The 15478-nt window shown below is 34.8% G+C and overlaps 2 protein-coding genes across 3 annotated transcripts; both read right to left on the bottom strand.

Moving 5' to 3' along the window:
- Nucleotides 1-1553: 1553 nt before the first annotated feature.
- Nucleotides 1554-11862, bottom strand: LOC128167556 (uncharacterized). 2 transcript variants are annotated; one of them, XM_052833352.1, is made up of 6 exons: nt 11690-11862; nt 11455-11584; nt 6815-6863; nt 5836-5910; nt 4907-5065; nt 1554-1812 (listed from the first exon to the last, which is right to left on the bottom strand). In XM_052833352.1, the coding sequence occupies exons 1-6, from the start codon at nt 11776-11778 to the stop codon at nt 1802-1804; spliced, it is 513 nt and encodes a 170-aa protein (XP_052689312.1). In that variant the 5' UTR covers nt 11779-11862; the 3' UTR covers nt 1554-1801. The 2 variants fall into 2 exon arrangements, with proteins under 2 accessions (XP_052689312.1, XP_052689304.1); XM_052833344.1 differs by having other exon boundaries at nt 1554-1867; nt 11690-11860.
- A 1066-nt stretch (nt 11863-12928) lies between these two features.
- On the bottom strand, nt 12929-14857 carry LOC128189659 (E3 ubiquitin-protein ligase ZNRF3-like). The gene is made up of 5 exons (XM_052861359.1): nt 14642-14857; nt 14391-14517; nt 14091-14166; nt 13915-13989; nt 12929-13518 (listed from the first exon to the last, which is right to left on the bottom strand). The coding sequence occupies exons 1-5, from the start codon at nt 14725-14727 to the stop codon at nt 13385-13387; spliced, it is 498 nt and encodes a 165-aa protein (XP_052717319.1). The 5' UTR covers nt 14728-14857; the 3' UTR covers nt 12929-13384.
- Nucleotides 14858-15478: the final 621 nt, after the last annotated feature.

Raw genomic sequence — 15478 nt, forward strand, 5'->3', positions numbered from 1 at the left:
ATATATAATTATGTGAATTGGAGTGATGAGGAAAACGTTATGTCCCTTGGTGTATATGTTGGCTAGTACCCCTCGTCCTGAACATCTTACCAAGGGTGTTTGAGTAAGAGGATAAACATCTAATCGTATACTAGTACTCCTATGAAGATGTAAATTTCTAAAGCCTCTCTTCTTTTTGCACAACATTTTCTTGAAAAAATAAATAAATTACATCCGAGATTTTCGAGCTTCATCATAGATTGGTGGTGATCTATATTGGGTTTTCTGGACTCTGGTCTAAATTTGTTAAATGTTTACGAGTGTTTGGAAGAAAATATAATAATAATTTAACAGAGTCTGTATGATTTCGGTAATCAAGCAAGTATAAACCAGAAAAGATCATATCCATGCTTATCTCGTTTTCGTTGATACTATAATTACGAATGTAATGTATCTGGCAACTGCACCTAAATCTTTCTTAAATCTGATAAAGCATAGAATATATCGATATAGACTGAGACGCTTCCCATCCTAGTTATTGCTGTTTTTGAGGTCAAAACGATGATTTAGCTACCCGAGAAGTACAATATTCAGTGAGCCGGGGGCTAGGTGAATATTTTACTTCGAGGATGGCTAAATAATAAGAAATGAAGAATAATTCTAATTTCCGTTTGTTTGTTCGGTATTTAAAATATAGGATCAGTGAGAAGCGAAAATGACGTTACAATAAGTTTGCGGTTGGTCCGGGTCACTGGACGAAGTTTGTCAGCTGACCAGAAAAGATCTAATAATGTCATGGACTACCAAGTTACTCTATCCTGGTTTACTTTTTGGTGAAAAATTCGAGGGTTTATCTTTTTTCCAAAGGGAATAAGAGTAAAAGTCTCAATAATTTCCGAACAACCCTCGTATATATATATATATAACGATACTCGCTCGAAATGATAAAACTCCCCATTGTGTGATATATTTATTACGTAAAATATATACATGTAAATATATCAAATAATTTCAACAACAAAAACCAATAAATGAATACAACAATATTTACCCTTTAAAAAAAAAAACTGCACGAAATTCATTGCAAGGGCGAATCCTTCTTGTATGTAAAATATATCTTTAAAGCAAACAGATCGCATATAATAATAAGGATGCCAAAGCTTAATTCTGGCAGTCGCTGGCACATTTAATTGAAATTCTTAGATTATTAATATCTACTGTTTATTAAATCCAATTCTAAAAAAAATAAATATGGACATTTCTAACCACAAACTTTCTATAGAAAATATCAAACTGTATAGAGCTAGAAAATTCACTTTAAAATTTTCTCTAATTTAGAACAAAACTGTTCTTTTACTGGGGGTTTAGATATTATCCAATACTAGTATGCTTAAAAGTAGTAAAAAATTCTCTTTTTAACCTTCTGTGAAATGTAATGTAACAAATAATAGAGCTTTAAAAAAGGCTTATAACTCTTGCCTCAGCACCAGGATTTGCCTAAATATATATATGATCATTTGCAATGGTTTCGGTACATGCTTTTGAAAAAAAGGTAAAATCTGCCTTTTTTTTAAAATAGAAAATCTCGTAAGAGTTCACACTATACTTATTCGTTTACAGTTTAGCTCAAACGCACATTGGCAAGTAAAATCAACCCACTTGAACGATATAGTTCATGACGTCATCGTGTACACTGAAGAAATGACAAAGTCTTTCTAACCATAGAGGGTCATGCAAACAAGCCAAATTTGGAGAAAACCAGTAGTATTTAAACTGCAGCCTTCTTCCTCCTAGAGACAGGTTCTGATGACGGGTTTGTTCATCAGCACAGTTCTGCAGTAAATAATAAACGAATGCTATACAATTGACTCCATTGACATCAGGATCCCTGTAACAGATTGAATAAGACCTTTTTACTTACATGGAATTACACTTTACAATAGTGCATGTAAATCAAAAAAATAGAACAAGCGGATAGTTGAAAATTTCACAATGATATGAAACAAACTTCTTAGATTGCAAATTTCAATTATCGCAAAGGAGGAGAGCGTTCAATCACTTGCACCTAGGATATGTAAGGGACTTATGTACATCTCTTATACAAAGAAATTTTACATTTGAAGATGTGCATCAGTTCATTAATGATATAGAACTGCATTATCTGACCATTAACAAACATACATTTATACCTTATACTTTTCTTTTTAGTTTCATTTTTATGTTTACGTGATCTCAAATAACCTTTGACTGGGCTAGCGCTACTATTTATTTGACATTATTTGGACTGGGCAAGAACATTTCGTATTTTTTGTCGTTATCTGAAGGGTTTTAAATATTTTCCAAACTAATTTTGTAATATAAAAATGAAAAAATAGTGTTTTACCTAAAAGGAAGCAAAAGCGCACAAAAATAAAACACCATCAGTGATTCGAACATCCTCTATGCCGAGAGGTACTGTCTACAGTCCTCCGCCTATCACATTGAGCCAGGCTGACACATATCAATCAGTGTGAATAACCTTGATAGTTTGACAATTAAATAAAGTTTGAAGTTTTTGTAAAAACCACAAATGTTTACCCATAATGCTTCTAAACCCCCCTTTGATGAATCAAAGATCAGAAAGACTGAAAACTTTTCATTTTGATAAAAATTTCATACCAAAAATTTGAAATTTAGCACAGTAGATGTTAAGATTACATATAAAACGTCATGTGGCATAATTTCTTGGGATCAAGAATGGAAGCACGTTATTGATATGCATCGTGAAATTCAAAGTATAAACAATGTATTAATGTCAAGCTAAAAAATAAACTTTTGATCTCAGTCTCACTTTTACAAAAGGAACACATAGTGGAAAAGTGAGACTGAGATCGAAAGTTAGCTCGTCTAAGTTTTATGGCCCCGGGGCCAGGTTCTTTTTTATTGCACACAATGGGGGATATATAACGCCTTGTACGCCCATCTCCTTTCAAATATTGCAAAAGAACAGTGTACAATGACTAAAAAAACAAACAACTGCTTACGATAATCACTTCCAAGTGTCCTTCCTCGGTTTTTCTTTTTCAACCATTTTTGATATATTCAATTTTGTTTAAATGACCCTTAAAGGAGTTGGACCCCCCCCCCCCCCCGCCCCCTTTACAATACAGTAATGTGTCACTGCACGTGTGAGATCCGGTTTCGCAAAAGATGTGAAGGGTCATGTGTTTACGGGTTACACCCATTAAACCAAACATTTTTAAAAGCACATTCGTGAAAGGCCTGACTCAGGTTTTGCGCTATATACACATAGCTTTATTTGAATAAGGAAAATATACGGTATGACTGGGTAGGCTTGGGGTAAAATGCTGACGATGGACCCTCCACTTTGGAAGGTCCAATGTGGAAGGGGTGGAGCTTGGTGTGTCAATCTTAATTCAGAGTCCGTTTGATCTGTCATTCCAATTCATCATGCACCTAATAGCTAAAAACATATGGGTAGTTTATTAGAAATTTAAAAAAGGGGGGGGGGGGTCCTAACATTTAATGATTTTGGCAACTTCAAATGAACTTTATCAGGATACATAAATTAATCTATGTTTGTGTAACAATTATTCTGAGTCCAGTGAAACTGGGAACAGGAAGTTAACTCACCTCAATGTTGAGAGATTTATTTGTTTCCCTGAGTAACAAATGTTAATAAATTAATAGATCTAAAAGAACATTATCCATTAAATTCCCGGTTGATCATGTTGACGATTTTTGTCAAAGTCTCTTCTGAAATATGAACCTGTTCTTCTCCAAGTAATTCGTTAAATATATAGCCCGAAATACGGTTCAGACGGCTGCTTGTTTCGATTAAATTAGGGTTAACTTAATCTCCTGCTTGCTTCTATTTTTCATTTTGGACTATATCACGGTTTGTGGTGTGTTTTCGCTAGTAATGGAACAATTGTACAACCAGTAAATGCACCCATCCCCCATGGATACACATAGAGCGTGCAGGGGAATAGGAATTAACGAAATATTTTAATTCAAATGCTTTTTAACAAGTTAAATATTTGGTCTCTTCAATTACATGTTTATTTCTGAATAATGCATTTCCCAGCACAATATTTTCATTTCCCGAGGGGATGCTCCGCTTTGCGGTGCCCTTTTTTATTTGACAGTAGCTACTTATGTTGGAACATAGTTTTGAAATTTTGGATTTACTAGGAATGCTATTCTTAAAAATGTTCTTCCATGGATTCCCAATTAATTTTCCCATTATTAATTTCAACAATTACACAGATATGAAATCCATTTTTTTCATGATATTCATTGTATATAATGAGCAAATTTGAATTGGGGGAGGGGAGTTTTATGTGCCTGTGTTTAAAAGTCATATAAATAAAACAATGTTGTGGCCCATTCTGTTTCTGATAACATAATTGGAATGACAGATCAAACGGACTCTTAATTAAGATTGACACACCAAGCTCCACCCCCTCCACTATGGACCCTCCAAAATGGAGGGTCCATCGTCAGCATTTTACCCCAAGCCGACTGGGAATGCATTTATAGGCAAAGTTTTCAATGAGTATCAATTAACTTTGTTCAGGTATGCGTACATTACATTTCCATTACATTTTTGTCCGCTGATCCAGAAATTTTATAATAATAATTGAAACAGCATGCGTTGGAATCTACCAGGAGTTTCCGATTGTTTACAAATAAACTCCTAAATATTCAAACTGACACATTTGAATGAAAGGGAGTATATATTACATTAAAAAATAGCAACATTGACAAAGTACTTCCTGTATTGAAAGACACCCCCCCCCCCTTTTTTTTTTCAAGGATCACATCCGTCCAACGCCAGTAGAAATAAGGTAATGATAAATTATTCTTAAACATAGTGAAACACTTCATAAATTGCTTGTAACCAGCAATCTATTGCATTTATTACCTCTTTTAACACTTGACTCTACAGGTGCCGAAAGAGAAGTTGGACACGACTGTGACGTCAGAGAGGATACATGTATATCAGAGGGAGCCCGGCGACATTTAGGGCAGCGTGGGTCTCGTGTCTTCTTGAAGCATTCTTCAATACAGTCTCTGTGATAATCTTAAAAATGACAGTCAATATAACACACACCAACAAAAGCGTGTCGACAGCATATATTTTGTAATAGTAGTAGTTACAAAGGATGAAGGCCCGGGGGTGGGGGGAGGGGGAGGCAGCCTACTAATCCACTTTCAGCCTTTTTTAATTGCCTTATTTTATTTTGCTTGTAAGAGTTATTTAATCTTTTGGGTAATCGTCTTTTATTTATTCTCTTATATTCCGGTAACTTTGCCCAAATAAAACTTATTTTGATTTTATCGAACGTATAAATTAATAAATATTTTCTAACTAAAAAAAAGAAATAAATTAGGAGAGGTTAAACAGTTTATGCACTTGAAAACGGTACAGCTTATTAATAAATGAAATTTAGAGCAATATAAAAATCGTTAACGTTTACTTGATATTTGCCGGTACTAAACTTTGCAATATCATCTCCAGCACGAAAATTTCATTCGCATTAATTTGTCAAATATTACCCCAAAAGACATCTTTGAAGAAGCGACATAAATGACAGTTGCAAAGATTAAATGTAACTGTTAGAAAATAATTTTTCTGAATCGATATTCTTTGAGAAAGTTTAAACTACGATACAGAACAACTAACATCTTGCATTTTTATTGTAAAGAAAATTTACTACATACGCTGTATCATATCCCCATATCCATTGATGTCGCTATATAGTATTATAACAAATTATTAAAATTACATGTAAGCAGACCTTAATACTCTGTAATCAAACTTGAATCGTTTGCCAAGTGTATGAACATTACCATGGTGACATCCCAGCTTTGCTATTGGCGAAAGTGTTGGGTCTTTTGGTGATAAGCAAATAGCACAATCCGAAGCTACAAGAAAAGATTGAGTTATGTGAATCTGCATACTTATAGCATTCCATAAACGACTTTCGGGCAACCAACTGTCAGCTACTAACTGCTATTTCCCGACTGCCTGCTGTGTTACAACGCACTTTGAAAAAAATTTTAAAGTGCGTAATTTTTTCAAAGTGCGTTGCCACACTGCTGCTTTATGCAAATGCTTATTGTTATAGCTAATTGTGTTTTTCATATTGCTTCTGCTTATGTGCGAAAAAAACTTTAAATCCAACAGCATACGGTTTTCAAAAAGCAATAAAGGTTGAAGATATACCGAAGTATCAAAGATTTGAAAATCAGACAGTTTTGATAAATCAGAAAGTGATATATGCAAAAATAAGCCCCGAGAATTGTATCAATTATTGACTAGCTTGATTACTAAGTAGATAGGCGCAAGGTGATTTTTCTTTTTTATAATAGTGGTGATACTGCTGAGAGCCTAGCGATAATGGATAGAACGTATGAAGGAAAATAGGAAAGTTATAAATGATGCGTCAATGTTTTCCACTTTCTTTAGACACATCGACTATACCAACGTCACAGGTGTCCCGATCGCATTGCAAAGCACAAGCACTATTCTCTAGTAAAGGCTTGCTGCAAAATATGGTCGTAATATCCAATACACCCAACTTTTCTTAAAATATTTCTTTTCATGCCTTTGTTTTTACCATCTTTGCAAGCGTGTACAGCAATCATAAGCTGTGGTGCAGCTGGTAGGAAGTCGTAGGCAGTACCCCAAGGAATTGAATGCTGAAAGCTGGCTGACGTATATGAAATTCCAAACATACTATAGCTGAATACTATGCAATATCATTGAGCTTCTGTGAAAAATGTTTCACATTTCGTTTGAGATTTATTAAATATTAATCATAATTACCATAGTGACTCTGGTTTGATTGCTGTAACTTTCTATATGCTTTCGTGGTCTGCAATAGAAAACTATCATGTGCGAATTATTAACGGATATTAGATGCAGAACTGTAGCTGTCCAAGAAATTTCTGGATTTTTGATCATAATGCTAGTCTGACTGTCTCTTCAATATACCAGTAATTTTTGCGCAAAAATATGAACTTATTTTAAATCGGTTTCTTTAACCTTGATAAAGCCTGTAAAATCTTTTAGTTTAAAAAGAAAAGAAACTTTATTCATCTTTTAACTGGACTCAGATATTCTTTTACCCTTTCCCCCTCCCATCACCAATATCAGAAAGTTAACAAAACCGGACTATTTTTACTTCACAATGTTAGTGGGGTGTTATGCAAAAGACAGAATCATTTTAACAAGAGCTAGGACTTTGGGTAGTTTTATCAAATAGCAATGTGACGTAGGCCTGTCTATTTCATTGCTGGCCTGAGTCACGACTCTTTGAAATCAACAAGATTTGTTGGGCTTTTGGACTTAAACTACGCAACCTATACATGTTTCTTTCGAAACTTGCGCGTCATTTTTAACTTGTTTTGTTTAAGAAATACGGGTAAATAGTTACGTCCTACCGAAAGTCCAAGGTCTTGTTAAAATGGTTCTAGAATATTTCTACAAACGGAAAAGCGAAACTAGACACGATCTCGTTGCGAGCAACGAGGAGGTCTTCCGTCCGCTGAAGACGGAAGACCCTAATAATAAAACACTGTTTTTGTCTAAATCTTAATTAAAGAGTGTTTTTCAACTTGTACTACAGTCAAACACCCTTTTATGCTGAATATTTTAGTTAGAAAATTAGACAAAAAGGAGAGAAAAAATAGAGAGAAAGAACAAATCTTGGCTCCGGCGAGATTAGAACACACAGCCTTTGCAGTTGTCTCAAAACATGGCTGACGCGAAATAATTTCCGAATTTGTCTTTGAATTTTGGGAGTTTCCGCCCGGGAGAGGAGCTTAGTTTTTGTATGAGATGAAAAACAACGTGTATGATGTCTGACTATTCAGGTTTGGTAACAGTGCGAGGTCATTTGAAATATTGATTGGTGTTTGTGTCTGGAAGGGGGGAAGGGTGAAAAGACCCGAGCTTGATTTTCGTCTTAAATAAATCGAAAATAAAATTTTGAGGTGTGGATCTCGGATTCGGTTAACAACAATTAGGGGAAGTCCTAAAACAATGACTGATGCATTTTACCCATGTATTTCAGTGTTGAGAATGTTTTTTCGTGTCGCTTACTATTATGTTTGACTGTTTTATTTCAGCAGGATTGATAAAATCTTTATAAATGTAGAAATAACGAAATCAGTAACACGTAAATTTATTCGGTAAAAATTTGATGACAGTAATTTCCACAGTTCTAACATTCATAAGTAGTTCACACGCTATCGTAGATACAGACTAAACGGAAAACAAGAAATATACATGCAACAGAAATATTACGCGGCTGCTTACATCACTTGTACTGTGTAAATTTTAAGTCCCCGTACAGGCTATACTCGCCGTTTGATCTCAGGAATTTCTTCTTAATTGTTCAATCCGCTGCATATTTCACAGACAATAAGAATAGGGTCCGAGGTACATTTACACAAAATTTCATTAGGATTGAGTAAGGGGCTCGGGAGTTAGAATTTTTTTCTACAGTACATGTCAAGCGCGCCAATCGAAACTCGAATGCCCAAAAATTCATATCTCTCTTAAAAATGAACGAATAGGTCAGGTCATTAGTACAGTAATCTAGACTTGAACTAGGTTGAAAATAAAGGTTCAAAATGACAGATCCAGTAAAATCAGGCCATGAAAACTAAACGATTTTGTGAATAGGAAAGGGCGGGGGGGGGGGGGGGTCGGTGCGTGTACTGTGTAAATTTAATTTCCAGGTATAGGCAATAAGCATCGTTTAATTTAAGGAATTTTGTCTTAATTGTTCTTCGGAGGCTTTTCTTAATCCCGACAGGCAACAGATTTGTATCAGTATATAAACATGCACAAAAAAGGAAAAAGTACACCATCTGTAATAAAAATGACTTTTTAGCGTTGACTTCCAATCAGTAAGAAGACAATTATTTAACAATGAATTTCAAATTATTTGAATCCATAGACATTATCTTGATATAAAATATGTATAATTTTTGGACGCCAATGTACATTTAGCTTCTATCCAATTTACTCCACGTTACCTGTACTAGTTCTTATTCAAATGCTAAAACATTTGTACTTGAGAGAGAGAGAGAGAGAGAGAGAGAGAGAGAGAGAGAGAAAGAGAGATTGATTACATAGCGTTTTATAATGTTCAGGAAATCAATATATAAGCAACCTTTGTCAATAAACGCATGTATACATGCATGTGTGTATCTATATATGGAATTAAACAGTCCTCCTTTTTAAGCCGAGTAGAATAACGTGGGCGCATTGCTAAATGTTGTGTGCATACAGTCATAGAGATGGCGGCATTTCTTTGATGCCGGCAAAGCGACCCAGCGAACTCTAATGCTGTCGAACTGCAGGGGCACTTCGGCGGCATGTCTTTTATGTCGGCGATGCGACGAGCGACGTGATTTAGAGAGCTGCTGACAGAAAAGAGCTCTATATTTGTACTAAAAAAAGCCGCTATCTTTTTTTATTTATGACAAAAATATAACGTTCGGCAAACATTCAAATCCATCATTTTAAAGATAAACCCATTAATCAAAACACAAATGAGAGAGAAAAAAGATTCGGCACTCAGGGACTGAACCCGGGTCGCCTGGGCACAAGTCCACCACTCTAACGACTGAGCTACGCGGACCCTCGCTTCAGAACTTTGGAGTCCAAAATCTCAAGAATGCATGGATTGATTTTAAAACGAATTTCATATTCTGAAGTTTTGAGAGCGTCTCTATCGAATGAAAAACTAAAAAAAATTCAAATCCAAAAAATTAAAAAATTAAGGTTTTTCATTTCCTTCCGGTGACGACCGGAAGTGACGGCTGACGTTCGGATATGCGAAGGGCACTGCGGCCGTTCACTCTCTACCTTCTCTGAAAATTTCAAAGTCCTATCTTGAATACTTTTTGAGAAAAATTGTGAACAAGCAAAAACATAAAATCTTTAATATCTCAGTACCGGAAGTGACGACCAAAAAAATCTCGTGTAATTTTCTTACAAATTTTGTCATGAATAAGATCTGAAAGTTTCACGAAAATCGGCTGAAGCGTTTTTGAGAAAACGTGACAGAAAAAAAAAATAATAATAATAATAATAATAGAGGAAAAGAAACAAAGCAAAAACAATAAGGTCTTCCGTTTCCAACGGAAGACCTTAATTAGACTTTTGATCTGAAGACATGAAGGCGCAGATCATAATCTGAAAACGAACAATTGATTATCGATGCATGCGCAAGCATGACCGCGATTGGTGGGATTTCCTTAACGAAAGTGTGATGGAGCCAATCATAATTGGACATGAATTTCAAAAAAGGAGACATAAAAGTTATATGATATATGATACCCCCATAAGAAATCGAATCCATTTAGCGCGGTAAAAGATCTCCAGGGTACCTGTGCTCCTGGGTAAAGTTTCCCTGGACACTCATTTATTCATGTTAAAGAGTTGGTCCACTGTTAGATTGCGAGTGCGAGACAAGTAGAGGATCGTGCCTTACATAACGTAACACAGACTTAAGTTCTTAAGACGGTTCGGAAGTCGAGGTCATTTTTAGACTATATTAATTTCCTTAAAAGAAGAGCTCTTTATTATAAAGATACAGGAAAACACTCAAATTTAAAGCAAAATATTTGAAATTTTTCCTTAATAATTGACAGTTTATGGCTAAAAATATCATATATCAAATTTTAATGACCAATTTTAATGGCAAAAAATATCATATATCAAATTTAAATGAGGATCTGATTGATAAATTGTTGGCCATCTAGCCTCCTTCATACGATACTATAATAGTTAACAAGAATTTATGTTTCCTTCGAAATCAGCTTTGAATTTACCACTCTCAAAAATATTTTTTACAGGTAAAATATTGTTATCATGGATACCAGATGAGCAGACCAAATCACGAGTAGTGCGTCACATCCGCCATCCCAAAGTCGACGATAAAAAGTATAATGTGTCGTTCAGGCAATGCATACATAAAAACTCTTCACACTCTCAAAATTGCATTAGTTCGAGTATGTTTAATGATTCAGTTTCTATTACCTTTATTTATAACTTTCATAGAGAGAAATGGTCAATTAATTGCGTGATGAGAGCTGTGGTTGCGTTTCCTAGACTGAGAATTTCCTTCGGCCATGTTTTATATAATCAATATTTTTCTGCAAACTGGATGTCAATCTTCGCTTTATAGACCATTACATAACAAGACTCTATGGAAAAAAAATTATCAACCTCCCACACAATGACAAAACGTTATCTTCTCGAGGAAAAAAAAGCAATCCTGTGTTCTATTTTCATGCCATGATTAAGCTTTAAAACTTGCTTTGCAAGATTCCAAAAATATCTTTAGAACATGCTTTAGACAAATAGTTTAGGAATGAAATACCAGATATTTCGGGAAATATTTCAAATATTTCAAGGTAGAAATAAATCAATCAAGAGGGCAGTTTTACCTGTGTAATTCTGGTAGTTGTACGCGCTCTGCAAGCAAGCACCACAGTGGCAACAAGAATGACGCAGCACACCACAAAAACCACCGCAGAGAAAATAGTATCACGTTGTGAAAACTTGGAACCACATATCCTAAAATATGGTGAATCGGGTGTGAAAGTTTAAATGTTGAACGAAAAAATTCAAACCATAGATGCATGATGTCACGAGACAGTATTTTAGTTTGTTGCTACTTACACGTTCAGTAGGATGCAGAAAACATACACAGTCAGAGTTAGTATCTCAATGGTAAGTAAGAGAGAGAACCGACTGCCGACTAAATCCATGGTTTCCGTATATCCTTCTACCTCTTTCCATACGCACAGCTTTTCCGCGGCATTAATTTCAATCTGTGACTAAAATTATCGCACACGTAATGGGATAAAAATGAAAGTAGGGAGCACCCTAGAGCTGTTTAAGAGATAAATATAGAAAGTTACTCACTCCCTCAGATTTATTATCAAATTTAGAGGAGATGACAGACATCGTTTAATACAATTTACACATTGTTTCTGCTTTATTGCCGGTCGTTCCTCTTGACCCTGTCGACAGATATAATATGTCATGGACTATGTTAAATGGTGTTAAGTAAAATTATACATGTAGTTGTATGATAATTCTTTCATAAATGGAACATACTTATCTTAAATAGGCTAATATACAATGTAAATATAAATGACACCAAAATGATCTTAACAGTCATGTAATGTTATTTTTAGATTTACAAGAAATCATGTAAAATTCATGTTTTTTAAGGTGTCTCCAAGAATAGAAGATTGAGATACGCATGGAACCAATTAGTTGACAAGTATAAATAGATCAACCTAATGCAGGTTGCTATGCAAAACAAATACAAAATATGCCAATTTTTTAAATGCTTCCTCTATGGGTACTTATCAATTTCTGTCGGTTCGATCGCATAGCTCTCCATTTATTCACCCGTTAGCGACAGTACCCTTGGTATTATATCATTTGAATTACGTGTATTAGGATTCAATTTTAATAAGAGGTCAAGGTAAACTGTCAAGGCCAATAAAAAGAGGTCAAATGTCTCTTTGCCTCCCATTGCAAGGGTTTAAAAAATTCATTGCTGGGGACAAAATCATCTATATATATGTGTGTGTCTGGTTAGGGTAATCCTTAGCTTTCCCACCCGTCGTCATTATAAAACTTATTTAAACGTGACACAGACAGGGTGTCTGGTCAAGGCCAAACAAGATCCTGATGATCAAATATAGAATGAATAACATAAAACACCTTGTTATAGAAAGTATCGATACATATACATGAATCAATTTCGTGCGTAATCGTATTTGCCTAGGAACCGATTTGAATTTGCATTGCAGAGTCTTCTAGCAAAAAGATGCTATGTCTTGTTGTCGGACGTCTTTAAAAATGGTATCTCTTAACATTTATTCACAAAAGAACGACAAACAATTATAAATTTATGTTTATTTGCAAAAGAAAATAATATTGCTGTAAAAAAAGATGAGCATATACAAAATAAGTACAAATGGAATATAGATATTGCACAATAAATGATCATGAGCTTTGCATGCTTGGTTTTTGTAAATAAAAGAGATCAATACATATTCATGTGGAGGATCCCCGCCCCCCTTTTTAGCCATGTTACCACGATTAAGTACCACGGACTAGGATACACATACAAATAGCATGCGCAGATCTTGTCATCAACATCATAAAAAACGGATTTCAGATCATTGATACCCTCCTTTATCGTGAAGAGAAAACACGGCAGTTTAAAAAAAACACATAAAAAATCAGTTTTTAAACTCTTCAACATCAGTGAGTGTTATTTCCGTTGGCTCCCAATATCCATTGTATAGCCTTTCTTGGCTCTTTGTTTATTTCAAGGAAATGCATCTACATACTTCAGCTCTGTGTTTGCTCGCACTCTGTGACCACTGTGGCTATTAGGGGGTGATCCTTGGCGTTCTGACGACACTCGGGACACTGGAGACTGTCCATTTTCTGGAAACACTCTTTGATACACTTTTCGTGGTAATCTACAATATGACCAAAGAATAAATACAAATTGAGCGCGGCAAAACTTTCCTGCGGACAATGATTTTATAATAATACCTGGGTCGAGAATTTTCTTTTTTGGATATCTATGCATTTAATATTTAATGATTTTAAAAAAAATAATTTCAGTATCATAAACAGTTACACAATTGATTGCAAAGAATATATTATTTTAAATCAAATATAACATTACAACTAACAAAATGAAATACTTCGCGTATCTAATTTACTAATGCGATGAATTGAAACTACGTTTATTCTACAACTGCCTAAGTCTGTCAATCAAGATTTTGAGTAGGAGCAATATTATGTTCTTATCTAATGTAAAATAATGACAGTTATAAATGTATTAAATTTGTACATTGGCTATAACTTACTATGGCTGCAGCTGATCTGCACAATGTTGTGTGCCATGGAATCCTTAGGAAGCAGACATATTGCACAATCAGAGGCTGAAAGACAACACCATCGTTAACAATGTAAAACCTTCGTTTTAGACATTTTACGATTAAATAAACAGAAAAGTACATTTAAGAATGAGAGAATTACCTACCGAAGTTTTTATGGATGGGTTTCAATTTCATGGCCAGTTTTCTTTGATCCAAAATATTGACAAAAGCCTTCTTTTTCTGTGACGAAAGCAAACAGAAAAAATTATACAGTATCTCTATATATTAAATGCATATACTTCAGGTCATCGTCAGGCACATCCATGAATGAGGTTGTCCGGGTGGGGTGGGAAACAAAATTCCTAACTTTAAGGCATTCTATAAGAGGTCTAAATTAATTATGGATTTATCGGGGGGGGGGGTCCAAAAGCCCTGTCAACCGCTTGACCGTACATAAAAGTTACCTTTGAAGTTTCGTTTTCGTATGACCGAAGATAGATGGCCACAGTTACTATCAGTAGTAGCAGACAGAATCCCAGAACAGTGAAGGTCACTATAATATCTAGGTCACTCTGATCGTCGCCCGCGACTCTGTTGGGAAAGAAAAATCATTCAGCTCCGAAGTTGTTTTCATTACATTCCGTTTGTTTACAAACAAATACACGTGATCATGAAAACCCCAAACAAATGGGGATTTACATAGTTTAAAACTTACCTTACTACAACCCCGATAGCGAAAACTATCAATATAAGAAGTTCTATTCCAATCCACCACAAAATTCGATTCTTGGTGAGCGCCATCCTGCAATTCTTTGTTTATCTGTTATTTCTGTTGTATTACGCAAAGTTTACATCAGCTTCTATTTTTAAACCAAAATGTCACGTGACAAACAAAACAAAAATGATCAGCCATGCATCTTTTAAATATTCAAATTTATGATTGCAACTGAATAGCAGCATTTCCATGTTTTTATCACACTAAGGAAGTGATATAGTTAAATAAATATACGCATCAATATTTATACCATTCTGTTAGGAAGGGGAAAACCCCAAGTATGCTTCAAATAGGCCTATATAGATAACGACTAAATATACAAAACAACACAGGTTTTTTCCCCCTCAAACAAAAAATAAAAATAATAGTAACCATATTTGTCCATTATTAATAATTGCCAACGAGCAGAATTTAATTCAGTGAACGAGTACGAAAGATATCAATAAACAGAATTCATGGTACGAGTAATTGATTAAAATACCCAATGTATGATTTTTTAAACTTATGTTTCTTCGAGTAGATGGATTGAAATTGTTGAAAGTTGCTAAAATTTAATGTAAAGTTATTATAAAAATCATACAAAAAATAATAAAGTATTCTGAATGTAAATGTATGAGACATTTATATTAGTTTGTCGTTATATATAAATCTTTATTTTTTGAGGTGACAGATTTAAATTGTGGGGAAATCCGACGGTTATTGCTTATTACAGCACTATTCCTAGCCCTTACATGATACTGAATGGGATCTGGGGATGAGGGTGACACCCCCCCCCCC

This window comes from Crassostrea angulata, chromosome 1 (assembly GCF_025612915.1).
Source record: "Crassostrea angulata isolate pt1a10 chromosome 1, ASM2561291v2, whole genome shotgun sequence".
NCBI lineage: Eukaryota > Metazoa > Mollusca > Bivalvia > Ostreida > Ostreidae > Magallana > Magallana angulata.